This window comes from Fringilla coelebs (assembly GCF_963513975.1).
Source record: "Fringilla coelebs genome assembly, chromosome: 6".
Lineage (NCBI taxonomy): Eukaryota > Metazoa > Chordata > Aves > Passeriformes > Fringillidae > Fringilla > Fringilla coelebs.
The window spans coordinates 22,049,768-22,076,291 of NC_140034.1; the positions used below are offsets into that span (position 1 = coordinate 22,049,768).

Consider the following 26,524-nt stretch of genomic DNA (forward strand, 5'->3'; position numbering starts at 1 on the left):
AAGAAAATTGAGAAGCTCCTATTACCGAGCATCAGCAAAAAGTGGGAGATCTGCTTCTTGTTTGAAACTGGCTTTCCCAAGTAGATCTTTGTCTTAAGGAACCAGATTCATAGTTTTCCTTTAGTTCTTTGGCAGAGAAGAAACCAATTTTTTTGTGTCAGAATATTCAGGGCCTTCATTTTTGTTTTTTACATGACACAAACTTTTTTATAGTATGTATATGGTTTATTTAACTCTCTAGTTGCTCTATCTTTTCCCTTCTAAGTACCATCCTTAATGAACAGTTCTGGTTCTTGAGTTACAGGTGTAGTATGCTTCTGCTTTAGGCAACGACTCAGGAGCGAGCTGACCAAACACCTGAAGGGATTGCATTATCCATCCTCCTCTTGCTGTTTCCTCTAAGAGTGCAGATGTGATACTCACTATCAGAGCTGCACCTTCACAAAGAACAGGCAAAGGAAGTGTGCCCATAAAATCAGCAATTCTGTGCTGTGTGGATGAAGGATTGATACTGCAGAGATGGAGAAAAGGGGTAGTCAGTCATTGCTTATTTTCAGCTGTACAGGGATCTTTCATGTGTACTTGAATAAGTATCCCTAAATCAGGAGTGCAGTTTTCAGTGCCTGAATGGACACTTCTCTAAGACTTTTTCACACCAAGTACTTCTCCTCCTCCTGTGCAAATTTTGATTTGTGTTCTGAAAAGCATTTGGCCTACAGCTGTTTGCTTGTTCAGAACCCATGTTATCCATTCAGGGAGATCATAGGAAAGGTTGGAAGAAAGCTTGAGCATGACTCTTCATTTCATCTAAGAGAACACCATGCAGCACTGGATCTGGAGCACTATGCATGAGCCCCCTTGCTGCATCACAGAGAAGGGAACTTGTGGAAATGTATCCCAATATACAATGCTCAGTCAGAATGTATGCAGTATATATATATTATTTTTACAGTTTATATTCAGCCTATGAAAGTGTCAAGCATGCTGGGATCTGTGTGGATGGCACCCTCTGCATGGAGATTTGAGGCACCTGCAGTCTGTTCTATTTTAGCACTAGTGAAGTGCTGAGCTGCTGAGCTTAGTATGACCCCTTGGCAGGTGCATTGGTGGCTTTGGTGCTGGACCTGACACCCAGGTGACATTGGACCACTATTTGGGAGAAGCACGAGTCATTTGACCTGCATAACCTGAACATGGTCTTAAAAAAAAAAATCTCCAATGCCATTCTGATGGCTTTGTATTCCTGTAAACATTCCCGGCCTTGCAGTTGTTCACCTGTTCAAGGATTCAGACGTAACACCTGAGCACAAACATAAAGTGTTTGTATAAAGTATTGTGCTTTACCTTTCACTGAAAAGAGATGCATTTGTTGCAGACATTGGAGGTGTTGTGCTTATATCCCCAGATGGGGCAGGGTGAAGCAGATGACTGTGGTGTGTCTTGAAGGCCTTAAACTGTGATTCTTGGTATGAAGAATTAAAATTAAGACTGACCTTGAAGAATGCAGTGGATTTTAACCCACGGAAGAATACTCGGTGCTCTTAGCTAAGCAGTATGTACTGCTGTTTTCTTGGGAGGGAGAGGTTCAAAACTCAGTTTGTGTGTGATCCTGGCTAGCAGCTGTTTAAGGAGATGTCTGTATGTGGGAGCCAAAAGTAGTGCAGTTCTCTGCCCCAATGACCCTGTGCAGCTTACATAGTTCTGTGTATTCCCATAGGTAACTTGTTCCTGGACTGCTGAAAGTGGGAGACTTACTGAGGCAGTCAGGGACTTCAGAACCAGTGGCAGCTAGCAAATTCATTTCCTCAACGCTAGGTGAACAGGTCTCACATGAATATGCCAAGGCTTGGTGCCGTTCCAAAAATACCCACAGTAAGGTGAAACATGCACCAAGCCATCTGACCTTTGTAAACATTCTTTTTTTTTTTTTTTTTGCCAAAGCTCATCCTATTCAGACGGTATTTCTGCTACCCCCTAATGGTTTATTAAGCTTAATGCATCTCTAGCCTCCCACTATTAACCTCAGACCCACTTGAGAGAGAACTGAGGAATGCTGGAGCCTGAGGCTTTAGGCAAGCAGCCCCAAAGCCAATGGTGGCCCACATTTCCGCAAGCCCTGGGCAGAATTACCAAGTCGCAGCACTTCATCTTAAATTGCACTGTATTCTTATGCCTCTGTGTTGCTATAATGTACATATATATTGGATTTTTTTGTAGATAAGACATTTTAGATAAAATTTTTAAATGGGCCCCCCCCCAGATATTTTATGCCAGATGTCTAATTTTTTTTACACTTGTGATTAACATGAATGTGGATGCTTTGTGGGCAGGGAAAAAGATAAATGGATGGTACATTGGCTTTAAAAAGGTAACAATGCATGTTTAAAAAAAAACACTGGAGAAAAAAAATGCTTGGGGAAAAAAATTCATTCAAATATATTCTATGTTCTGCATAATAAAGACTTTAAAAAACCACTATATCATGATTTTGGCACTTTTTTTTCTTAGTGAGGCTTTTCCCTATTAAGGAGACTGAATTCTCTCTTCTTTCCCAGTCCTTTTCCCACCCACCCCCAAAATAAAGACCTCAGAAAAATTCAACACATGAGTTTTATACTGGAATGACTGGGTAACACCATAGCCTGTTTGAGAGCTTAGACAGATCATTGTTCCCCTCTAGCCTTGTACTCTAGAGCCAGGAAACCTTGCATGAGAGATGGATGCTTAGCTGGTTTTTGGCACTCTCTGGTGCATCGTACAGCAAGAGCTTTGATGTGCAGTCTAGAAAAGCCGCTTCTGTTGTGGAAAGACGCCTGCAGTCGTAGCTGCTGTTCCTGATGTGCAGCACTCCCACGATGAGTGCCTGCTCTAGCTCAGTCCTGGCCCCAAAAAGCTGCTCTGCTTGAAAGCTAGGCTGCTACCCTTGGGTGCTGTTAAGAGTGTCAGGCTGCTCTCAGCTGCTGTGCTGCTAATGAGATGTTTGAAAGGGCTTCTTGATCCATCTCGCTTGGGATTCTTGACCTCACATCTGTCTTGCAGTTTGTGTCTTGTTTTAAACATTTCCTTCCATTCATCTCAGCCCTAAGTCTGCATAAACCAGATGTTGGTATTTGAAAAGGAGGTGCAGGTCCTGATTTTAGCTGTGGGTACACAAATGGGCCCAGGTGATTTGCAGCTTTGTGCTAAGGTTGCTGTAGAAATGTTGGGTTTTCCCTTCTAGGTCTCCCTTTCTGGGACCGTGCCAGCACTGGCACAGTCTCAGTAGGCTGCAAAACTTCCTTTCAGTGTCCTTCCCTAATAATTTTTTCATAGTCCTTTCCCTAATTTCATAGGCTCATGAACGCCTGTGGAAATGCTGGAAAAGATACTCTCAACACCCCAAATAAACAGCCACTCCCTGTTTCCAACAGGCTTTGAGCGCTGGATAAGATGCTGCCGGTGCAGGAGACAGCAGATCATGAAATAAAGACTTCTTTTGAGCGGTAGAAACTTTCTCCCGCAATTCGGGAACAGCCGGGGCTTTCACCGGGGAGTACAGAGCCCCGTTTCTGCCCATCTCGGGCCGGCTCCGGAGCGGGGGGGCCCGTCCCCCCTTCCCGCGGAGCGGCCCCAGCCCTGGCGCTCGGAGAAGGGGGAAAAGGGGCGGCTTTTGCGAGCTCTTTTCGCCGGGGGCGCGGCGGGAGGCTCTGAGCCCGCTGCCCGGCCGCGTCCCCGCTCCCGCCCCTCCGTCCAGGGCGCCTCCATCCTCCCCGCCTCGTGCGGCCGGGCCGGAGCCGCCGGGGCCCGCGGCCGCCCCGCCCCGCCGGGAGGGCGCTGCGGCGGCGGGGCTGCCCCGGCGGGAAGCGCCCGGTGCCGCGGGGCTTGTGCGAGGCCGGCGCCGCCGAGACGCGGAACAAAGAGCCCCGGGCCGGGCCGGCCCCGCCGCAGGGGCAGCGCGCCGCGGGCACCGCCGGGCGGAGGGGCGGCGGCCGCCCCGGCCATGCAGCTGCCGGGAGGGGAGGAGCGGAGCGGGCGGTGGCGCCCCGGAGGGGGCAGCGCCCGGAGGGAGAGGGGGGAGGTCTGGCAGTGCCGGCAGCCTCCGAGCGGGGCAGGGGCGCGGCGGGGCCGTGCCCGGGGCAGGCAGCCGCGGCGGTCGCCCGGGAGGGGCTGGACCGCGCTTCATGCGAGCAGGAGCCTCTCCCCGCCGAGCGGCCTCCCGTCCGCCCTCCGGTGCCCGGCGTTGCCTGCAGAGCTGCGGCAGCACCGGGGAATGACTCGGAGAGGGGAGGAGAAGAGGAGGAAAAGAAATCGAATTGCCGAAAGGATTAGGAAGCGGGGTGGGGAGCCGAAGCTCTCTCCCTCCCTCCCTCCCCGCGCACATTTGTGAAGCTTTTCAGAGTATCCTTCAGCATCAGTACCGGCAGGCGACCCGGGGGAGCCGCGACAGCGGAAGGTGCTCGGCAAACTGCAAGAGCGATCAGAGGGAGCGGAGTGGCCCGGGCCGGCGGACCCTACCCCGGCCCCTGCCCGCGGGATACCGCACCTCCCGGCTCCGGTGGTTTATATATATAAGATACATATTTTTTTACGTTTTTACTGCTCCTCTCGGAGGACAGGATTTGGAGCATTAACGGCGGGCGTGCTGCCAGACCGCCTGCCCTGGACGTGCGAGGTGGGGAGAGAGGAAGGGAGAGATGCCTCTGATTAGAGGGAAAGTCGTGCTCATCCTGGGATTCGTCTTCCTGACAACTTTCCTGGCTGCGGTGCGAGGGCTACCCGTGAGGGGGAAGCAGCGCAGCAATACCCCGAAGGAGAGGAGCTCCAAGCTGGCGGAGGTAAGGCGATCTTTGGGGAAATACGGAAAGCCGGGAGGGTGCTAGGGCGAGCTCTTCCTCAGCCTCTGCAACCCCTCCCGTGCCCGGGAAAGCTGAGGGGGGCAGCCGTGCACCTGGGCGGTCACTGGGGCTCCCTCCCTCGGAGGCAGTTGTGCATCTCGGACGGGAGCAGCATCCAACACGTGTCCCGCGGCTCGGCCGCCCAGAGCCCCGGGGAGAGAAGCAGCAGCGGGGAGAAGCAGCCCTCCCCATCCCCCTTATCGGCTCTTTCCTCACTCGCTGAGGGGCAGAGCCCATCCCTGGCCTGCGGGATACTCGGGAAACCTCAGGTCTTCGCACTGCACAGAGGCTGAAGGAAAGGGGATGCTTTACGCTTCCTGAGTTCGGGGCCGAGTGCTGTGACCCAGTGCCCGGGAAGATGCGTGGCCTCCGGCAGCAAGCATCCCAGGTTGGGGAGAGGGGTCCGGCTGCAGTCAAATTAGCAGCTGGTGCCCGGCTAGGAATGCCAAATCTCCTCTACCAAAAAACATAAGACACGATAGATTTCAGCCACCACTTCTCCTCTCCGAAACGTTCCTGGGGCAGGTTCCGGAGCTGCCGTGCTCCCTTCTCATCCCGGCAACCTGGCCCTGGCACTGTCCCTCGGGACAGGCGGCTTTGGGAGCCCCTCGGCCGGGAGGAGGGGATGTCCCGGGGCTGCGCCTGTCGCTCCTCTGAATGCCGTGGCCCGCGCTCAGTGCCCAGAGCGGATTGTGGAAGGGGAAGCTTCAGCAGGCAATGAGGGACTGGTCAGACTGGGAACCAACTGGTGGGACCTGATGGGGATGACAGGAATGGAATGGAAAAGAAACCACCGGGAGAGCGCGTAGTAAGGAAGACTATTGGATGGTTTAAAGAAGCTGTTTTCCATCTTGAAATTGTTCTCTGGAGGAAAAGTAGAGCTGTGTTTAAAAAGTACTCTTTGAAAGAATGCTGCTGCTAAAAGTAGGTGAAATGAATGAGTGAGAAAAGTGATGGTAGGGGGATTTTGAGCAGGACAGTGCGAGCAGCTCAGTCCTCGTTGGCTGTACACAGCAGTACAGAAAACAGCAGATTTGATCTCCAGTGTCAGTCAGACTGGGAGAGGAGGTGCAAAGTGATGGGAATATCCCATGTTGCAGGTTAATGCCAAAACGGGGTCTGATCTGTGGAGGAGTCATGGTGGCAGCCCCTGTTGGATGCACTAAACTCCATTCCAGCATGAAGTCCAGGGCACAAGTGTGAGGAGGGAGTCTGCCGCTTGAATGCTTGGCCAAGGGGCAAGAGAGGGCACAGGCTGCATCCAGCCAAGTACCGCTAGTGAAGCCTGGTGATGGTTTTGAGTGGAGTGTGGACTGAGCAGAGGCAAAGAGAGCTGCTGGGGATGATGTGCTGTACTGCTGGTAATATCATGTTGGTGCTGTACTTTGCTACTGAAACTTCAACTATAGACGTAGATGCTGCTTCAATTGCCAGACAAATGTCAGGCAGAGTGACCTCAGACTCCAGCTGCAGAAGGAGTAGGGATTTACCCTTGAAATCCAGGAAGGTATTGCAGCCCTGTGGCAGGGACCAAGGGTAGGGACGAGCTGTTAGGAAGTTGTGCATGCCCTCACCACGGGACCCTGCAGCGAAGTCTCAGGCTCCTTTTTATCTGACATCTGAAATCCATGGGAGAGCGTGTGAGCTGCTGTGAGTCGTGGTTTGTGAATGGCTGTGAATGGGGAGCGTTGTGTGGCCAGCCAAAGATCACACACGGCACTTACACAGCGCGGCCTCTGTCCCCGGGACCTTTGCTTCTTGCAGAAATACAAACACGCAAGAAGGGTATGGGCAAAGGTTTGAGGGTGGAGGTTAGGAGCAAGGAGGAAGTTGAAGAATGGATTTCTCTGGCAGTCTGTTGGTGCACCCTGCATCCCTCAGAGTACTGGGGGCACAGTTCTTATGGCAGGGAGGAAGCAGAAGGTATTGGCATGTGTCTCCTGACTGCATTTTGGGATGAAATCCTCTGTTTCTGGTGCATGCAGGGGACAATTGAGAGTAGTCATGCCCAGCTGTTTGAACTAAAGCAGAGAGCACAAGCACAGCAGCATGGTGGTTAAAAAAAATCCAGAGTGATTTTGGGTCATACATACAGATGGTTCCTGTTGCAGCACTGATCCGTCCTGTCTCTATGGCAGCAGGGCAGCCACAGCTGGAGTATTGGTTACAGTATGGGTAATGCCCTACAGATGTGGGTAGAATGAAGGGGGCTGTGAGGAGAAAAATAGAAATGACAGAGCAGAGCAGATAGACAATCAAAACCATTAAACAATTACATAACTTGGACTTTTAAAAATTTAATAACTTTGTTTAAATCAAACATTTTTCCTTGATTTAGAACTGAATGGGATTTTTTGTAATCTGTGCTGAGCCTCAGAGTTCCACTTCCATACTAAAATAGTTTAGAAAATAAGTTTTTCAGTAAATTTTTTGAGATAGAAAGTATTCTTATTATTGTAGGAAGGATGTAGGGAACACATACTTTATTTTTGGGTCTTAGCCTTAAGGGTATGTCCAAAGTCCTGTACCTCAGTCAGGATCCAGTATTTCCAGCCATTACCAAAGGAACAAGTACTTTTGTTTACCTTGTCTTAGCTATGACACAGGTCAGCAAAGCTTTGCCCAAATTATACTGTGCTCAGCATAAACAACAGATGTAGTGAGAATATTTTGCTATTTCTTCAATCTATTTGACTAGAAGTTGAAAAGGCAGGATGGAAAAGTTGAAAGGCAGTTTTCTTTCCAAGCTTTGACTAGAATCTAACAAGAGAAGATAGCTGCTCCTTTGGAGGTTTGTTGGTGATGTTTGGGAAGGCAGGTGGGTTCAGAAACAGCAGACGGGTGTACAGCAGGGGTTTCAGAAGCACTTTTGCAGGCGGATGTGTCGTACTTTGATGTGGGCAGAAATGTGGCAGGATGGAGCACTGACTTTTAAGTGGCTATTCAGATTTGGGTAACAATATTGGGAAAAGCTTGTGTCCCTTGTGGAGACAAGGTACAGCTCATTACATCACTTAATGGTTTATTTATTTATGAAGTCAAGAGGTATAAATGAAAAATATGTTTTGATAAACTCACTGGATTTCAAAATATTGGCCCTGAACATTGTTAGTAGATGTTTGGATTCTTTCCAGCTGATACCAATCAGTTATGGTGCTGTTCTGGTAAACAGAAAACAGCCACAGTACTAACATGCTACAAATGTAAATGTTCAGAGTGATTAAACCTGTGTGAACTGACACAAGAGTTTCAATAGTTGTGCATAGGAATAACCATGCTGGCGGGAATGGTGTGTTGGAGCATCTCAGTGCTGACGGGGTGAGGCAGAACAAGCCAACAGGGTTTTATGGAGGGTCCAGGCCACCCAGTCCAGCTCTGGTGGGCTTGATGAGTGCTCTTTTGCAGGAGGGAACCACTCTTGGGAGAGGAGCCCAAGAGCAACATCACCAAACTCCCCAAATGTTACTGCAGGGCTGGGACAGGGGGTAGATCCAGGCTGGAACTTGCTGTTGGATTTCCCCTGGTCTGAGGCTGTAAGCAAAGCAAATCTGGCATCTGCGATAAGAGATAAAGTAAGGCAACAAAAGAAATATCAAGCATAGCATAAAGGCTGAGTTGGCTGCAAATCAGTGGGTTTGTGCAGCACCTGATATGACTGGCTCCTGGCCCCTCAGAAATAAGGAAACAAGTAACAACACTACGCATTATTTACTGGTTAAACCAGGCAGTGAGAAAAGCGATGGGAAGCTGCTTGTAAAACTAAAGGTCTACACTTGATTAAAAATCCTTTAAGGATTAATTATATAGCAGTGATGTGATGTCTGGCCAGAGATACCAGCAGACAGGGTGAAGGAGCTCCAAGGTGATGTGGTGCGGCTGTACTAGATTAAAAAAGTGTTAAAGGGAAAGAAATCTCAGCTGGGCTTGCGTGGAGTTTGTCAGCAGGCTGTAAGTGGGGGTGGCCCTGTCATTTGGGAGCCCTAATGTAGCCTAGATACATTGGTTTGGGGAGGCCCCTGGGGTGGTGGGCTGCGCAGGCACAGAGGTCTGCGGGGGCCTGCCCTGTGCCTCCTGCCCAGCTCTTGCTCCGCCCGGACTCCTCCAGGGCTCTGGCCAAGAAGAGCATCTCAGTTTCCCCGAGCCTTCTCGCCGTGCTGTGGATCTCCAGCCTGTGTCCCCCGCGTGTGCCCTGCCCTGCCCTGCGGGGAGCTCCTGCCGGGCTCTCGGGAGAGCCCAGCTGCGCTGCCAGCGAGCGGGCAGCTGCCTCGGTGCTGGCTGCCTGCACAGCCAGATCCCCGCCGCCACTGCGGGCTGTGTCAGTAGCAGAGTCATTTCGCCTGAGGATGTGCTTTTTACCTTTTCATTTCTTCAGCAATTAAGCGTTCTTGTCCCTGGCTTTGTCCTTGGCGGAGGTCGGATTTGTGGGTACAAAACGTTCACTGAAGCATCCTTCCGCTCTGAAAGGGGCTCTTTGTGCGCAGGGAGGTACTTCGCCCTTTGTAGCAAATTCCCTTTTGAGAAGTGCCAAATTATCTTAGTCAACACAGTTGAAAACCCTCCCGCCCTGGGGCTGAGACAGCAGCAGAAACAAAGGAGAGCCGGGTGTAGGGAAGCTGCCCGACAAGGGGGCTTCTTCCATTTTCACTGCACAAATAGGTCTGCTGCGTTCCCATTGTTACAATCAAAGGGGTTCCTGTAAAAGGCACATGTAAGGGGAAGAGATTAGGCATAAATCGCCCCACAGGGTACTGCCCTACACTCTCTCTGGGTTCCCAAAATTGTCCAACTCGTGCAGAACCTTTCCTCAAAGACAGTCAAACCGAGGGACTCATCCTGCCTCCAGCCATGATCCTGCCCAGTGGGGTGATAGAGGGAGCGTGCTAGAGAGTAATTGCTCTGTCAGTGTTTTAGGGGTAGGGGGTGAAACCTGGTCCAACAATAGCAGTAAGTACTCTTCCTCTCAGAATAGTCCTCAAAACAAAAGAAGCCTGATACTTCCCTTAGGGGAGCCTGAGGACAGTCTGAGGTGCAGACAGGCCAGCAAGGTGTACCTGTGCTGTCCAGCTCCTTCAAAGCAAATGTTATCAGCCAGAGGCTCGGGTTTTGTATGATATACTGAAGCAAGGAAGAGATTGCAGCACATTTCAGTGTTAGATCGGATTTGTTTCAGACAGAAGCTTGCAAAAGTGCAGTGTAAGACTATTTTTTGTTTGTTTGTTTGTTTTGGTAGAATGTTTTTTCAAGGAACCTTCATTGGGCAGCCTAATGCTTTGATGTGGCCAGCTATAAAAGTCAGCTTGCATGGTGTTGCTTCTAAGCAATTCAGTTTCTCCATGTTCCTTCTGTGTAGGGACTCTGGGGGCTTGTCTGAGAAGCTGAGATGTACTTTCATAAGTACTGAGATGTACTTTCATCTCAGTACTTATGAGATGAAGACACCAAAACTATGGTGACCTGCCTGGCTCTGAGTCCTAGGTGGCCCTTGGCACGAAGGGCACCAATGCCTCTTGGGGTTCAGGTTGGTTTAGTCTCTAGGGCAGCTTCAAAGGGAACAAAATGGAGTCAATTGCTGCCTTCTGCTGTCCCCTGGTGCCACAAGACAGGCACAGGGTAGAGACCTGGCTGCAGATGGCCAGGAAACATCCATGCATGCAGGGAAGAGGTGGTGGTGCGTGGGTTTGTCTTGGATCAGGAGCTGGTGGGTGGCCTGGTCTTTCAGGGAGTTATCTAGCACTCAGGACTTGGGCTGCAAGGCATGTGTGGGAGCGTGTCCCAAACCAAGAGAGCCACTGCCACTTGTTAGGGCTGAACAGGAGGTTGGCACATGGCATGGGTAGGAGGCCTTCAGGTGAGCCCCTTCCCCCCCAGCCTTGGCAGCCCTGGCCTAGGGTGGGCAAGGCAGCCCCGGCTCTTTCCCAGCAGCCGAGCCCCAGGTACCTGCTGGCTGAACAGGCAGTGTTTGCTGGATGGCCTGGAGGTGCTGTGGCAGTGCCCCATGTGGAAAATCAACATCTCTTTGCCTCCCTGGGATGTCCTCTGTTCCTTAGCACTTTGGCACTTCCACCTGCTGTCCTCCCTGCCGTCCCCTTTGCCTGCAGCCATTCCCACAGCAGCCAAAATCACTGGGAATTCCAGCTGCACTGTGCCATACCCTGAGCACCTCCACTGAAACAAGGTGTTGTACAGATATCTTCATGTATGCAGTTCCCAACGCCTCCCCTTGGAGACAGTGTGCTTTTATTGCCTGCTAAGGCTGAGGGCTCCTTAAAATCAGGGCTGGGGAGGGTGGCTGAGCTTGTCCCCAGGCTGGGGAGCTGCAGCCAAGCACTTGGGGCAGGGACTGCTGGCTCAGAGTCACCCCAGCTTTGCCCCTTCAGGAGGATGAGATGCAGCACCCCTGCCTGGATCCCTTCCCTTCCCTACTGCAAGTCTGGCTCAGGTACCCAGTTTGTCTGTTGTTGAAGGGATCCCTGATGGATTTGCATTTGTTTGGTTGGCTGCATTCCTTGCCCCACTGCTTGCATGGAGGGGCAGCCTGTGCACCCTTCATGGGACAAGGGGAGCAGGTGCCCCCTGCACTCCCTCCTGCCTGTGATTCCCTCCCCGCCTCCCAGCCGGCAGGGGGAGGCTGGTGTTGATCGGGTCCGGTCAGTTTCTCCACCTGCTTTGGGCTATTTGGAGTTTTCTTCCTTTTGCAGTTCTGCCTGGGCCGTGGCAGGCGAGGAAACAGCAGCAGGAGCAGTGGGAGAGTTACGGTGTGCAGACTAGCAAATGCAGATCTTTAGCTGGAACAAGTTAATGGTTACTGAAGCACGTGGGGTTTAGAGCTGGAACAAGTTAGCAGCGACTCCCTCTGATGCATTGGGAGCTTATGGATATCACTGCTGAATATGTCAGCAGAAACCACGTGCCCTAGCAGGAGCATTTGCCAGAGAGCACCAGAGGATGTGGATGTGAGTCTGTTCATCTCTCTGGGGACCTCTCCATGCAGTCTCTGTGGGGGCCTTGCTCCCATACCCGTGACTGAAGTCTCGGGATGTTCAGGTTCTGGGTGCCTTGCAGCAGGCAGCACCCTGGGACCTGCTTGGGCAGGGTCTCTGGTGTGAGGACAGCCCATCTGCTCTGCTGGGACCTATCGGCGGTGCCAAGGAGATGCTCCAGCTCCTCCAAGGCCTATGTGGCTCAGCTGTGTAGAAAGCAGACCAGTTCCCCCTTGGGGCAGGTGGGGAGAAGGAGCTGAGCTGTGGTGAGCCTTCTTGAGAGCCTTCTCTGAGTACAACCCGGGAGACCCGCAGGAATGCCTGGCCCTGCCGCAGGCTACCTGAGGAGTGTGTAATTTTCTTTGTCTGTAAAATGGGAGCCTTGCAGACAAAGAAATTTGTCTCAGTGTTGAACAGGGAGAAGATGTTTATGGCAGAGAAACATCTGCCAGTGAAACAACCATGAGGAAGTCAGCAGCTTGGCATGGTGAGGTGAAAGGCCGCAAGGCTGCTGCTTTTCCTCCTTGTGTCACAAGTGATCGGGAGAGTGAGGGTGCTGTGGGCAGGTTTCTCATGAGCACACCCACAGGAGAGCTGATGCTGAGAGGAGCTGGGCTGTGCCAGTGGGCTGCATGGTGAGGAGCATTCTCAGTAGTCTGGATGACCTCCTCCTCCTCATCTTTGGTCTTGCACAAAGTCAGCTATGCTGTGTCCTTGCTCCTCATGGCGCTGCGTGCTGCTGCTCCTCCGTGCTGTGGTGTCTTCTGCTCCAGGGCTGGCTCTGCCTCAGGGGCAACTGAGTCACCGACCTTGGAAAGAGTTCTGAGATTACAGTTGTTGCAACTGTGAGACATGAAAATAAATGTGAAACATGAGGAAGCCTTTGATGCTGCCTCCTGCAGCTCCCTACCCAAGACAGTTGGAATGAAGCTAGTTAGAAAAGAAAGTGATACCATATGATCTGAAGTATTTTGATAACTGAATGAAAATTATAATCATGAGGGCGTAATAATTATCTGCACAGCCCACAGTTTGCTGCTGGCTCCTGCTGGTCTGTCATAAACAGGATCTGCCCACGTAAGCATGATAACCAAGTGCCTTGTCTGTTCCATGAGCACTTGTAGAACTCTCCTAAAACCAAAAGGGAGTCTTTATTAAAAGAAAAGAGCAAACCAACAAAACCAAACACCAATATCCTCCCTCACAGCACCCATGTAAGTTGATACTGAGGTGGAGGGCATGGTACAGCGTTTGGGAAGTCTCAGTTCTGCTCTTCACCTCTGCCACAGCCCCTTTGCGGGCAGGAGTGTAACCCAGAGCACAAGAAGAGGGAGGCAACTGGAGATGTTAACTTCTTTAAATTGCCTCTGGCAGATCTTCCAGAACTCACATGTCAAAATCCTGAGTGACAGCTCCTGCTAAGCCACCTGCCTGTAAGTCTAAATGTGTTGGATCTGATGGCTGGGACTGTGGCTCAGAAGGTCTAACAGACAGTAACAGGAACTGAGTGGCATGTTTGCCTTCCCTGTTATCTGGTAGGTACCCACCCAGTTCTTGACACCTCCAGAAGATGCTGTGCTCTGTCAGGGCTCTGGGAAATCCCTTAAGTGAGTGATGAGCTGATGGGTGGCAGAGGTCACTTGCCTAACGTGTGTCCCATGGATTTTCCATCTGGCTGAAAGCTTGCCAGTAGACAGGTTATGTGCTGGTGGACGGCTTATGAGCCAGGGGGATCAAGCTACAGCCCTCAAGAGACCATGGTGGTTTCAGCTGGCTGGGCTAAAAAAGCCCTTTATTTGGGCAGTGCCTCATAGAGGAGAAAGCATGTTCTATGGGAGGGAGGCATCATGGCACACTGCATTTGTTCCTGGTGATCACCCTGCTGTTCAATCTTACTTTATTTTAAAGAGACAGCAGTGTTACCTGCTAGCATTAGAAAAACCTCCTTTTCTCCCCATCCCACCAGCAAAAACTGTCATGAGCTTTTCTGCAGACTGCAGCCTCAGAGCTAACCCCAAACAGGCTGGGCTTCCTCCTAATGCAACCAACCAGCCTTCTCTACTTCCATAGCTTTATAGTATGGCTTTATAGTAACATTCTACTCTGGAGTTTTTCCTACCCAGTTTCAGTCCAAAGATATTTCTTTTAATACTTTCTCCAGATCCTTGCAGCTCATTTAGGTAAATATAAAAAGAAAAGTTTTATGATTAAAAAAAAAAATTGTACTTACTTGACTAATTCATAAGTGGGCAAGTTTGCAACAGACAGATTTTAAAATAATGTTGGAAAGCTTTGGGGAAAGAGAAGGAAGGTCTATTCAGGAAAAGATCAATAGTTCTTCTGGTGGTTTCTTGTTTCAATACACCATGGTAAAACTGTTCAAAGGAAACCTAACACAAGCAGTAATGATTAAGCAACAAAAGCCCCCATTCCTTATAATTATAGCTCAGTGTGATACCGGCCTTTAGCAAATACGTCATTTTCTTCACTGCAGTGTTAACAAGCCCAGAGCACAGCCTGAATGTTGCCTCTGATCTGGCTGCCGTGGGCACAGGTTTCCTTGGTTCAAGTTGAATGAGTTTATGTGCTCGATAATTGGCTGGGGATAGGTGTGGGTAGAAGCTGCATCCTCTGAGCTTGTCCTGTGCTGGTGACTTGCTTGCTCCGCTGGCTGCTGATGCTCTAGCTTCACTCAAATGTGCTTGGATTGGTTTAACCCCATGTTGAGGGGAAGCTCTGTAGTTACAAAGAGCACTGCTGTTGGGTGCTCTGGCAGCTTGCAACTCGTGCAGAAATGCTAAGGAGCATGCTGGAGGTACAAGTACCCATGGCTGTGTAAGTGGCAGTGTCCCTGGCTGCCAAAGTGCAGTACAGCACAGGAACTAGTCTGACGATGTTTTCAGGTTTTAAACTGAAATGTCATGTCTCTAATAGTAAGAGCTGCAGCACATGAACATTGGTCATTTGCTTCCTTAATCCAGATTTAGTTCAAAGCTTTATGGACATTTCTAGCAAAATCACAAATTTTAAGAGCAGAAGAAATTACTAGAGCCTTGAATTTCTTCCCTAGTGCAGTTGCAGTACTCATGTGTTGAGCCCAGTGATGTGGGTTTGGCAGTCTCCACAAGAAAAATTGTCACTTTTCTTTTTAATTGTTCCTGTGGTTAATTATCTATGGCATTAAAAGCATGATCCTTATTCCTCAGTTAAATTTATTTGGCTTTGACTTGGCCACATTGCTTCCTATTATGTGTTTCTGATCTGGATTATAGTCTCTGCTGCACACGTCTTTCACTGGAAAAGACTTGTACAAGACTTGTACAAGACTTTCCATCCTTTGAAATGTTTTCGTGGCTGCTCTCTTCATCATCTCCAGATTTTTGAGCAATTCTTATAGAGGTGTATCGACTAGACATGGAAAAATGTCAGCTTTTGGTCTCTAGAGCAGTGATGTGTGGCCTTTTCCCACATCTTTTCCACACAACTTGCTGCCCATGTTATGTACAAAGTAGGCATGACACTGGGGTGAATGAGTTATTTCCCCTTCCAAACTTCTCTTCTAAGCTTGTGCCTCAAGGTGTTTCAGTGGTCAGTCCTACATGTGGGACAGCCTGGGCCATGTGGGAAGGGCTCCTGGCTCTAGGTAGCCTTCAGTAAAAACATGATCTTCACAATTGGAAATTCCATACTCTTTTCCTGAGTGCTGCCCCAGAGTTTCTCTCAGGTTCCTGCCCTGGGAACCTTTATTTCCAGCCAGGTAGGATATGCCAAGTGTAAACAGGAGCAGCTGTGGCAGTTCCATGTTCAGCTTTTTCCTTTGCTTGGTGCTGGCTGTTTGTGGGAGAAGGTTGGAACTCGGCTGGAAGACACGGATGGCTTCCCAGCACTGCACTCTGCTTCCATGGGGCTGGAAGGAGAAGGGAGCTGCTGCTGATGAGCTCTCCAATGGTTTGCAGGCTTTCTGTTGTGCTCCATAGAGAGCAGGGGAATAGTGTGTTCCCTCTGGACAAGCAAAGTCTTCTCTTCCCTTAACCCGCTGCAGTGGCTGAGCTCCACCCTTGGTGGCTTTATCCAGCTGCTCCTTGGCAGTGCAGAGGAGAGGGTGGGTGTCATGCAGCAGGGGTGCAAACCTCAGGTGTGTGGCTGTCAGGGGACCCTTGATGACTTGGAGAAGACACATCTGATGCCATGGATGCTCTGACCTGGAGGGAGCACTGGGCCTTCTAAGAGCTTGTTAAATGAATTGATTGACTGTCTGGGGCAGGGCCCTGAGCCTTAGACAGGAGGGACATCTGATGCAGGGACAGATTTTAACCCAGAAGCCTTTAGAGTGGTGCAGATGCCAACAGGAGGGAAGGGTTGGGTGGTACATTCTAGTGACCATTGCTGAAGGGCTCTTGGCCCTCCAGGGTGGCCACCCCTGTCATGCTTATGCCTCCAGAGTATCTGGGAGCTGAGGGAGTTCTGTTTGCCCTGCAACACTTTTGCAGCCAGTTCTCCTGGAGCAGTTTTACATTTTCCCTGTGGGAACAGTACTCTGAATTTCTTGAGCTTGTTTGGGCGTAAAATCTGAATTAGGCACTGAGTGTAAATTTGGAGACTTTGAGTCTGTTCCTGGCTTGCTTGCTCTGGTGTCCTTGGGTGAGCTCAGATCTTGTTGCTAGAGGAGACCTCACTTTCCATGTGTATTAAATTTGGGCTGTGTGTGACACGAGCTTACCCAGCCCAATGAGCTCTTTGCAAATTAGGCAGGAACGCCAGCCTTTCAGGGCTGTTGCCAGTCTCTTGTGCAGGGGTTGTGCTGGGCATGTGCAGCTGGCAGCAAACCCAGCACAGCAGGCAGTGTCATGCAGCCAGCACTGGGACATGGCTCTGTTTGCCTGCTCAGCCCCCTTTGCTGTTTTTGTTCCACCTGGGCTCCTTGCTTCTTGCCAAGGACTCCTGGGACGTGACAGGAGACCCAGCAAGGGGCTAAGGCACTGGGAACTAGGCTGAGACAGAGCCAGGCATCATTCCCATGCATTCTTCCCGAAACCATTGTGGTTTGGCTGGGGACAGAGGGAGCTGGGAGGGAAGGTATATGCAGGGGGGTCTTTCTGCTCAGGTTTGCTACCAGCAGTGCCACAGGAGTCCTCCAGGCCAGGGAGAGGGGCAAGCCCCAAGTCCTCTCTCTCTGGGCAGCGCAGGTTCTGTCCTCCCTGCAGCCCTCTCTCCTCAGGGCCCATCTGGTGAAGTCTGTCACCGGCCCTTCCCTGCGTTCAGCCTGCCCTGGGCAGCAGCCAAGGGACCAGCAGCGTCCCTGCTGCTCTTTTCCCTCCCCCGGGGATGGAGGGATCGTGGGCTTTGATGTACAGGGACAGGGCTGGGGACGGGCTGTGTGCGCTCATGAGAGTCTGGCTAGGCTCCAGCTGCCTTTGAAGTGCTCCAGTGATCAGGATGAAAGGGAGGGGAGTCCTTCCCCAAACCATCTGGCTCTAATTGCAGGTAGAAATGCCTCTCTGCGTCCCCCCCGCCCGGCGCTGTGGGGAGGGGGCACTCCGTGCTCTTCGTTAATCCCACGGCTCTCCACCGGCCTGATGCGAAGGGTGAGAGCTTGGGAACAAAAGGGGGCTTCAGCCGGGCAGCCAGAAAAAGGCAGACACTGGCGGAGATGCCGGGAGTTCGGGCACCTCTGCTCTCAACCTTGAGCTGCGGGGCCCTGCAGACCTTCCCAAGGACGCCCGTGCCTCGGGGGGGGCTTTGCCAGTTGTTCCCATCTCGGGTTTCTTGGCACACTGGAGCCTGCTGGCCCCTGGAGTCCCGGTGCTCTTTGGTGCCAGCGCGGGACGAGGGGAGCCCGGGGAAGCGCAGTCCTTGGCAGCATCGCCCCCGGCTGGCTGTGCTGCCCCTCGGGCAGGGCTCCCTGTGTGCTGGCCCTGCTCCTCCCGTGACTGCAGGGCTAGCCGTGCGCCCCTGGAGGGGCGGCAGCACTGAGAGCCACTGGCAGCACTCACAAGTGAGTTTTGTTCACTTGTTTGGCTGGGGATCTTCCCTTTCCGAAAGAGCTAAAGGTGGCTGGGTTATATCTGCCTGCAGTTTCTTTCCGTCTTTGTGATAGCCTTTGGGCACCATCAGAAATTTCAATTAAACCTGTGCTGCTTGAAGTCATCTGCCCTAATACCAATACTACAGAACAATGTATTTGGGTGAGGTTTTCCCCTTTGTCATAAAGCCCTGGTTTTAAACTTTTTATATAAATATATAAAAATATTAAACATGACCTGTGGTAACTCTGTGACCAGAAGCAACCCTTGCTGTTAACCCATTTCCAGGGACTGAGAAATAGCCAAAAAGGGAGAGTGAGAAGTGGAAAGCCAGACAAGATGGGCAATGGGACAGCAGAGGGGTGCAGCGAGGGTGGTCATGGGGTTGGGAAATACCAGTCTGAATAGACTGTAGGTTCAGGTGCAGCAGAACTGAGCCCTGGCACAGCACAGGCAACTTGGTATTAACTTGATTGATTAAAAAGTTAATTGCTATCCTGATGCTGCAGTAGGATGGGGTGGAGGAACTGTTTGGGGGCAGGAGACCAGACCCTTCTTTGCCGGGTAGTGGTTTGCTCCCTGCCCTGCACCAGCACCGTCAAGAGCTGTTCTCTGTGACTCTTCCCTCTGCAGGTATCAGCCTCATCCAGCCCCCGTTCGGCAGGGGACGAGGAGCTGCCCCCGTCGGGCCGGGCGCGGGGGCTCAGGCGCAGCGGGCAGGCTGGCCCGCGGCGGCACAGGCGCAGAGGGCTGGCTCAGCAGGCTGCCAGGAGCCCGGCGCTGCCCCAGCCCAGTGGTGCTGGCCAGGAGGAGAGCCTGCCCTTCATGTTGGACCTGCAGAACTTGCCGGGGCTGGCCAACGTGGACCTGAGTGCCCAAAACCCCAACATCCAGGTGGGGAGTGGGCCTGGGAGGGCCACGGAGGGATGTGGGTGAGCACTGTGGTGAAGGTGGTGGTCTCCAGCCTCATTTGGTTCCTTAAGAGAAAAGATCTCATGAGCAGAGCCTGTGTGGCCACTGTCATCGGTTTTCTTGGTGACTACCAGCTGCAGATAGCTGGCATGGAGAAGCTCCTCGACTGAGGAATTTGCTCAGAGTCTTTCCCCTGGCCTTCCCACCCCGTCGTCACAGAGCAGGAGTAAACTCCATGGGGGACCTCTCAATTTCTGAGGGTGGCGTTGGCCCCTGTGGGTGACCACCAGCTACCCCGTGCTTCCCACTCTGTCCCTGCTCAGTCCCTCTGGATGAGGAGACGCCGTTTGCTCTCCTCATTCAGTCCTGCAGCCCTGAGTGTCTGTGGCCACTTGGGATGGGAGCCAGGGCATGGTCTGGCAGATCTGTCCAAGGGCTGTGCCCCAGCTCACTGCCTTGCCTCACATCTGCCTACCAGGTGACCATTGAAGTGGTGGATGATCCTCAGGCTGAGATGGAGATGGACTTGTTGAAGGAGACAAGCAACGACTGGTCTCTGACGTCCTCTGAGTGGCTGTCTCACAAGGACCTATTCTGGCCCCTCTTCTGGGAATACACTGACCCTGCTGAGGGGGAGGAGGAGGAGGAAGATGAAGAGGAGGAGGAAGAGGATGACAACCTGGATGTAGGGGACAGGGAGGAAGAAGAAGAGGATGATGATGAAGAGGAAGATTACACAACAGATTATGAGGAGGAGGAGTCCATGCTTAGTGGAGTAGGTGGTAACTGGGACCAACGATGGCCTGGGCAGAAAAACTGGATCTTTAAGGAAAAATACAATTACGGTGAGTTCTTGGCACGTGCAGCTGCCCTGCAGACCAGCAATGCAGGTCTGCACTGTCCTGCCTGGCCTGCAGCTCTGCACCAGGGATCACACCACACTGGTGCTCAGCTCCTACTTACAAAATAAGCAAGCATGCCAAGGAGCAAGGCCAGCACACTCAGCCAGGGCTGCCAGCAGTCAGACATGCCAGTGTCCCAGCGGGAATTGTCCTTGCATGTAATCGCACTGGAGCAGCTCTAGTGAAGGCAGGCTCAGATGAGACATGCAATATAAATGTTTCCTGACAAGTGCTGCTGCCATTGACTCGGGTCCCTCTAGTGACATCAGTGCCAGAAGCCTTTTCCACAGACCTGGGTTCCCCCTAGGAGAGGAGCTGCAGAGAGCTAGATGGCAGATTCTTGTGGGCAGATGGGCCAGGGGAGCACAGCAGCTCCCGCCTGCAGCTTCCTGGCCATGACCCCAGAACCAGCCAGCCTTTGCTAATACCTGGTGTTCAGCATCATGGCCAGTGTGCTAGGCCGTGTGGGGGTGGGCAGCAATACCTGTTTGGGTCGGTATGACCCCTGGGAGCAAAGCTGTGAGAATGAGAGCCTTTGCCAGGGCTGCTTCCCTGGGGTTGGCAGTGAGGATAGGATTGGCCCTTGGCATGCATGGCTGGACACTCCGTGTGCCCCTGTCCCTGTTCAGGGATGGAGGCAGAGCTGAGGAGGTCCCAGGTGGCTGCTGTCTCCCCTGCTGCTAAAGCTTTGCTGAGATCTGTCACTCTCTGCCTCTTGCCTGCTGTGCACAGACTATGAAGATGAGGAGGAGTGGAGCCCATGGTCCCCTTGCAGCATCACTTGTGGCAGTGGCAACCAGAAGAGGACCCGCTCCTGTGGCTATGCCTGCACAGCGACAGAGTCGAGGACCTGCGATCTGACACACTGCCCTGGTGAGCCCCTGGCCAGAACAGTCCTTGGCTGCTGTCTGACTTCGGTGGGGGCTGGTTCCCCACTGCTGCAGGCTGGGCATTGCTCATGCTTCAGGAATTAGTTATGTTTAATGTGATCAGAGCTAATGACCGTGGGGCTTTGTTTCCCCAAAGAAGCTGTGATTGTGCTTCATGGCTCCCCGGGCAGTTGTGTGGGGCCCAGGGGTGGTAGAGCTGGCATTAAGTTTGGTGTGTGACTTCTTGCACCTCTCTCATACTGGGAGCTTGAAATCCTCTCCAGAGGCATATTGAGAGCCAGGGATTTACATTACCAGCAGCTTCTGTTGGGCCAGTCTTGCTGCTGGCCCTTCCTTCCAATCACAGGGCCATGTTACCGAAGAAGTGGCAGGAGAGGAGCTGGGAGATGGGTGGTGTCTGGTGCACATACAGAGGGAAAAACCACCTTTCTTCCCGTGTTCAGCCAGGTCCTTTGTTTTGGCTTTTTTTTTTTCTGTCTCAAGGAGCAGAAGGAGAGATGGTCTTCCCCACAGAGGAGACACCTTTCAAAAGCGACAACACCACAGAGCTGTTCAACTCAGGTCAGCCTCCGCCTCTGCTTTGCACTGGGGGCTTCAGTGGCAGACCTTGGGAGGGTCGTAGCTGGCTGGTGGGGAGGGTTCAGGGTTCAGCCAAGGGATCCTGTGTCTGGTGTCCAGACCTAAGTCACCCAGACCACTGCCATGTGCAGGCTTCAGTGGTCATGCTGGGAAATCCAGTTGCTCCCACAGCCCTGGTACAACACAGCTTTTGGGTTCAGTGGCTGAAGCCAGCCTGCCACGTGCCCTCTCCCATAAGGGAATGTTGCCAGCACAAAACCCCTTCCCTCTGTCACTGCCTGGGGGTTGGAGCCTGACTCCAGCTCATCCCAAGAGCCCGGCTGCTCCTGCCTGGTGGTTGCAGGCTCCGCTGGTGGCGCTGGCATGGCTTCAGGCAAATGTCTGCTGGGTAAAGTGGGGTGCAGAGCGTGCATGCCCTCACCCTTTGGTACCCTCCCCAGAGGTGGACAGCTGTGAGAAGTGGCTGAACTGCAAGAGCGACTTCCTCACCAAGTACCTGAGCAAGGTGCTGACAGACCTGCCCAGCTGCCCCTGCTCCTACCCGCTGGAGGCCGTCTACAGCGCCGTCAACCTGCGCGACGAGCAGCAGGGCAAGAGCTTCCGATGGCGGGATGCCAGCGGGCCCAAGGAGCGCCTGGACATCTACAAGCCCACGGCACGCTTCTGCCTGCGCTCCATGCTCTCCCTGGACAGCACCACCCTGGCTGCCCAGCACTGCTGCTACGACGAGCACACCCGCCTCATCACCCGTGGCAAGGGGGCCGGCGTCCCCAACCTCATCAGCACCGAGTTCTCTCCGGAGCTGCACTACAAGGTGGACATGCTGCCCTGGATCCTTTGCAAGGGTGACTGGAGCCGGTATCACGCCGTCCGGCCCCCCAACAATGGCCAGCGGTGTGCCGACAACCCCGCCGAGGAGGAGTACCTGTCCCAGCTGCAGGAGGCCAAGGAGTACTAGCCTCAGCCACTCTCACAGGTGCCACCACCACCACTGGTCCCTGCGCAGCCTGGCCGGCCCTGACCCTGCTCATGGGCTCCTCAGGGGTGCCAGGCAAAGCGGGGAGGATGCGCCGTCTGTCTCATCCCCTCAGAGGAGTGTCTCTCCGATTTCTGAGGGTGCTGGAGGTTATTGTGGTGCAGTCCCTGCCGTGCCACCCAGGGCAGTCCTGCAGTCCAGGGCTCCTGGCCTGGCATGTGGAAAGCAGCAGGGCTTGGGAGGTCTAAAGGGAACAAGGGGCTGCTCCTGTCTGCTTTTATTCTCTATGACCTTTCAATGCAGCCTGAAGGCTGAGCACAGGGTGAAGTGGGCTCAGCTCCTGCTGGCTTCACACCACATCTGAGGAGCTGCCACAGGCATGGCTGCCTGCTCTGGTCTGTACACCTGCCCTGGCACATGCTGGTTTATGTCTGAAACTGGGGGTAGGTCTTCCTAGAGCGTGCAGGGCTGTTCCAGCCACACATACAGAGCAGGGCCCCCCATCCTTGGGTTTGTAGATGCGTGGTTGGGAAGGAGCAGGGAAAGGCTTATGGGTCTGGGGAGTGGGCTGTGGGGCGGGAGGAAGACTGGCTGCCTGGGCTTGCTTGGCAAGATTGCCTAGCCACCAGGGTTTTGGCTGCCAAAGCTACACATAGGAGGACCTCAGAGGAGGTCAGCATGGGGACACCGCCTTGTGTGCATTTCAGCCCCTCTGCCGTGGTGCTTGGAGGAACAGAGTGGTAGCATCTGTGCAAGTCAGCACTAGCCCTCTACCAGACCTTGGCCCCTTGGCAGTCCCCAGAGGGTCTCAGGAGCACCACCTGTGACACAGCCCAAAAGAAAGTCCTGTGTTTCCCACTCACAGCCCTGCCAGGGGCAGGAGGCACCTTGGCCACTGCTCATGCCATTGCTGCTGAGGAGCAAAAGGCATTGAGCCAAGCTAGCCCTGCTCCATGCTGAGTCTGCCCATGTCCCCAGCTGCTCCATTCTGTGTCTGCCCAGGTCCCCACCTGGAGGCAGCCCAGACAAACCGAGCCATGGACCCCTTGGGCTCACTTCCAGGCCAGGCTCACAAGGGTGGCTCCAGAGGAGGAAGACACACGGGCTGGTAATGTCAATACCTGGTGTCCACAGATCAGGGATCGTGATGCTCTCTGTTGGCACTTTGATCTTGGCCTGGTTTTTATTTGGCTTTTCACAGGTCCATGACAGTGTCTCCCAGCATATTTTGGAAGCTTTTCTGCAGAGAAACTAGGCTGAGCACCTTTGTCCCTGGACATTCAGTTGCTGAACTGGCAGAAAATTATTAGCTTTTATTTAAGAAATTTTATGCATCAGGGGAAATAAAAGTCAAGCACACATAAAGAAGAATGGAGTCATTTCTACTCTAGAGGTTTCATGCAAGGCTGCTAGCTACTCCATGTACTTCTGCAGGGCACTGTTGAACCAAAAAACTGGTTGCACAGGTCCTTAGTTGACCATCCTGTACTGTCTGTCCTTTTTACAGGAGCTTTCTGCAGCCTCAGTGAATATTCTTGGTCTGAAAGCTCTTTGGGGAGTCTTTCTGGGAGTGTCTTTGTATCTGTTGTGTGTACGTTGATCTATTTGCCTTGGTTACTGATAGAATATTGCATCCTTGGTCATCCATATCTAAGACTTCATAGCTGGTAAAACAGAAGTATTAATGACGTTATCCCTGAATGATTCTTACTCAACTATTATTACACCCTTGTACTCCTAGACTCTGGATATGGGTTCTATCAAAATACAGGCAGACATCATCCATTTCCCAACAGACATGCAGTCTGAGATGACCAGTGTTCTGTAAATGGTGAGAAGGAAGAGAACCAAATAAGCATGGATGGAGACCTAGACCTTGACACATTTTCATGATCACTGCATGTTCTCTGGCCCAGATGGTCATTCACTCGCTGGTTTCTGGCATAGAGGTAGGTCATACAGAGGTGGTCAAGGGGGGTGACAGTGATCTGGTGGCTTGGTTCTGGAAGCCAGGGACCCTCAGCAAGAGACATGGATGCAAATGAAGCCATGAGCGTCTAAAGCCATGGAAGGATGAGCTTGTGAGCTGCAGTCATTCAGCAGACCGTATTTCCATCCACATGCCATATGCCATCATTAACTTCATCAAACTCTCAGTGGAGTTTATTTACCATCAGTGCAGACTTCTTTAAAACAACCTCCTGTTGAACGTGCCTAGTGTTCAGTGTTGGACACAAGCATGGAAGCAGGACTTTTTCAAACAGTCTTTATTGAAGAAGACTTGCAAAAGCTCAGCCAATTTGTTTGTTAGACTGGCTGCTCTCTTAAGGAAGTGCTCTTACAGCGAGAGTGTTACCCAGGATTTTATCCTCCTCTTTACTCTGGCTATGTCAACCAGTCTAACCCCCATAAAAAAAACTTGTAATTTCTGTAAGAACTGGAGTTCCTGTCCAAGGGCAAGTAAAATAATTTCTTGCATTGATACTCCCCCCTTCCCTGACGTCCACACAAAAGCTAGTTGAGAGCCAAGTAGCTGTTCTGCTTTGCTGCCTCTGTGGTTTGGACAATACAGGCACAAACTGGAGCATGAGAAACAAGCACTGTTGTTCCTCATCCAAGCACCTTACACACCATGAGGCTTTGCAGAACACCGTGAGAAAAGTAGATATTGAGCAAGTGTTTATTTTTATATCCCATCAAAGATTCTGTCCAGCCCATTGCTATTTAAGTGATGAATCTCTAAGCTTTCACTCCTTAAGTTTATTGGTTTTTTATATATATAATATATATATAAAATGTCTTTTATTCCTACAAAATTTCACAGAGAAGAATTCTTTAATCTGATGCTGCAATAAAGCACTTTATCTATGTATATATCATGCTGATGTCATTCAGTTGTGACTGAAGCATGTGTTGCTATTTATTTTGGTTGAGAGGGATGATGCTGTGTTTAACACAGGATGTCTTGGGTTCCCAGCCCCAGCTGGGGCCCTGGTGGCTTTGTTCCTTCCCTTAACTTTTGTATTTGAAGCTGTCTGGCTGCAAAAGTCACAGGTAAGGAAGACTATCTGGAGCCCATGGGATATGTGAAATTCTGCTTACAGGGAAGGAAGCCTCCTACAAGAAGACCCTCAGGGTCAGTGCTGAGAAGCAAATGCATTGCCTGTGCCCCAGCCCTGACCTTGAGTTTTATTCCATGGTCAGCCTGGCCAGAGCTGGCTACTGGCTGGTGGTCCAGCACACCACAGCAGGGGAAAAAAACCCAAGCATCATCCCAGCTGGGATGGTAAACCACCTCCAGAGCCAACAGCTAATTATAGCAGGGGGGTTTGCAAAGCTTTCCAGGGATCACAACTTTTTGTTGCTGTTAATTTAGTGTGTAAATGATAAATGCTTCCAAGCTCTTGCTGTTTCCAGCTGTTTCCCCTCCTCTCCTGCTCCTTTTGCTTTGTGCTGGCTGCACATCTGTCAAGGGTTAATATGCTACTCTAGCATGGGACTCTGCTTCACAGCTGCCTGGCACCATTGCTGCCCCCTGCCTGGGGGAGCAGGTGACTCCTCTCAGTGAAGGATGCTAGGGGCTTCCTACTGGCCTTCTGCAACATCAAAAGCATTGTTGCATGGAGCCCAAGCCAGGGGTAGCAGGCTGAGCTCCACTCTGCTCAGAGAAAATCACGCTTTCCCTGGAGGAGCAGTGAGTAGTTACTGCTATGTATATAACATGCCTAATGTGCTTCTGTCCTCTGCAACAAGATTCTTGCTGTGTTGGATGATGGACCCTGCTGTGAAACTCCTGGGATATGGAAATCCCACAGCCAGAGGATGGAAGCAGGAGAGTTCCTGCCCTAATTCTGCAGGTGCTGAAGACCTGGAGCAGAAGACCAGGAAAACCCAAACCCCAGCACACTGCAGGTTTTTAGCTGTAGTCCTGCTGACCTCACTTTTCCACTTAGGTCAAGATAATTTTTGATTCTAGACTTGTCTCCTAAACTTGTCTTTTACAGCACCAGTGGTAATGTCATTTTTTAAAAACTTTTAAGTTACCAAGTATATTATCTTCTATACCAAAATTTACTGGATTCTTTACAGGTTTATTAGGCCCTCTCTTATGTACTAATGAAACTATTATATAGAGCATTGCCTACTGTCTTAAAAAAGTTCAAAGACCCCTTTTGGTTTATTGTTTGATGGTTCCTTCTTACTCATCTCCATGTGCCTCATAACAGCACAGTCAGTGAGGATCCACCTCTGACTTCCATCACTGTGAAAAATTCGCTTGTTTTCTGGTTTTTTAACCTTTGTTTTCTTTAATTTACAGGACTTTTTCCTGTCAGATTCTTAAAGAGCCTTTGGGCCAGAGTATACGGAACCTTGCTTTTTCCTCCAAT

The 26,524-nt window shown here is 51.6% G+C and overlaps 1 protein-coding gene across 1 annotated transcript; it reads left to right on the forward strand.

The window, feature by feature from the left end:
- Window positions 1–4,673: 4,673 nt before the first annotated feature.
- On the forward strand, window positions 4,674–22,118 carry ISM2 (isthmin 2; the record flags this gene model as incomplete). The annotated part of the gene is made up of 6 exons (XM_084208087.1): window positions 4,674–4,814; window positions 18,511–18,771; window positions 19,268–19,634; window positions 20,424–20,564; window positions 21,065–21,142; window positions 21,601–22,118. 6 exons carry the CDS (start codon window positions 4,674–4,676, stop codon window positions 22,116–22,118), a joined length of 1,506 nt encoding a protein of 501 aa, XP_084064213.1.
- Between the last annotated feature and the right edge of the window lie 4,406 nt (window positions 22,119–26,524).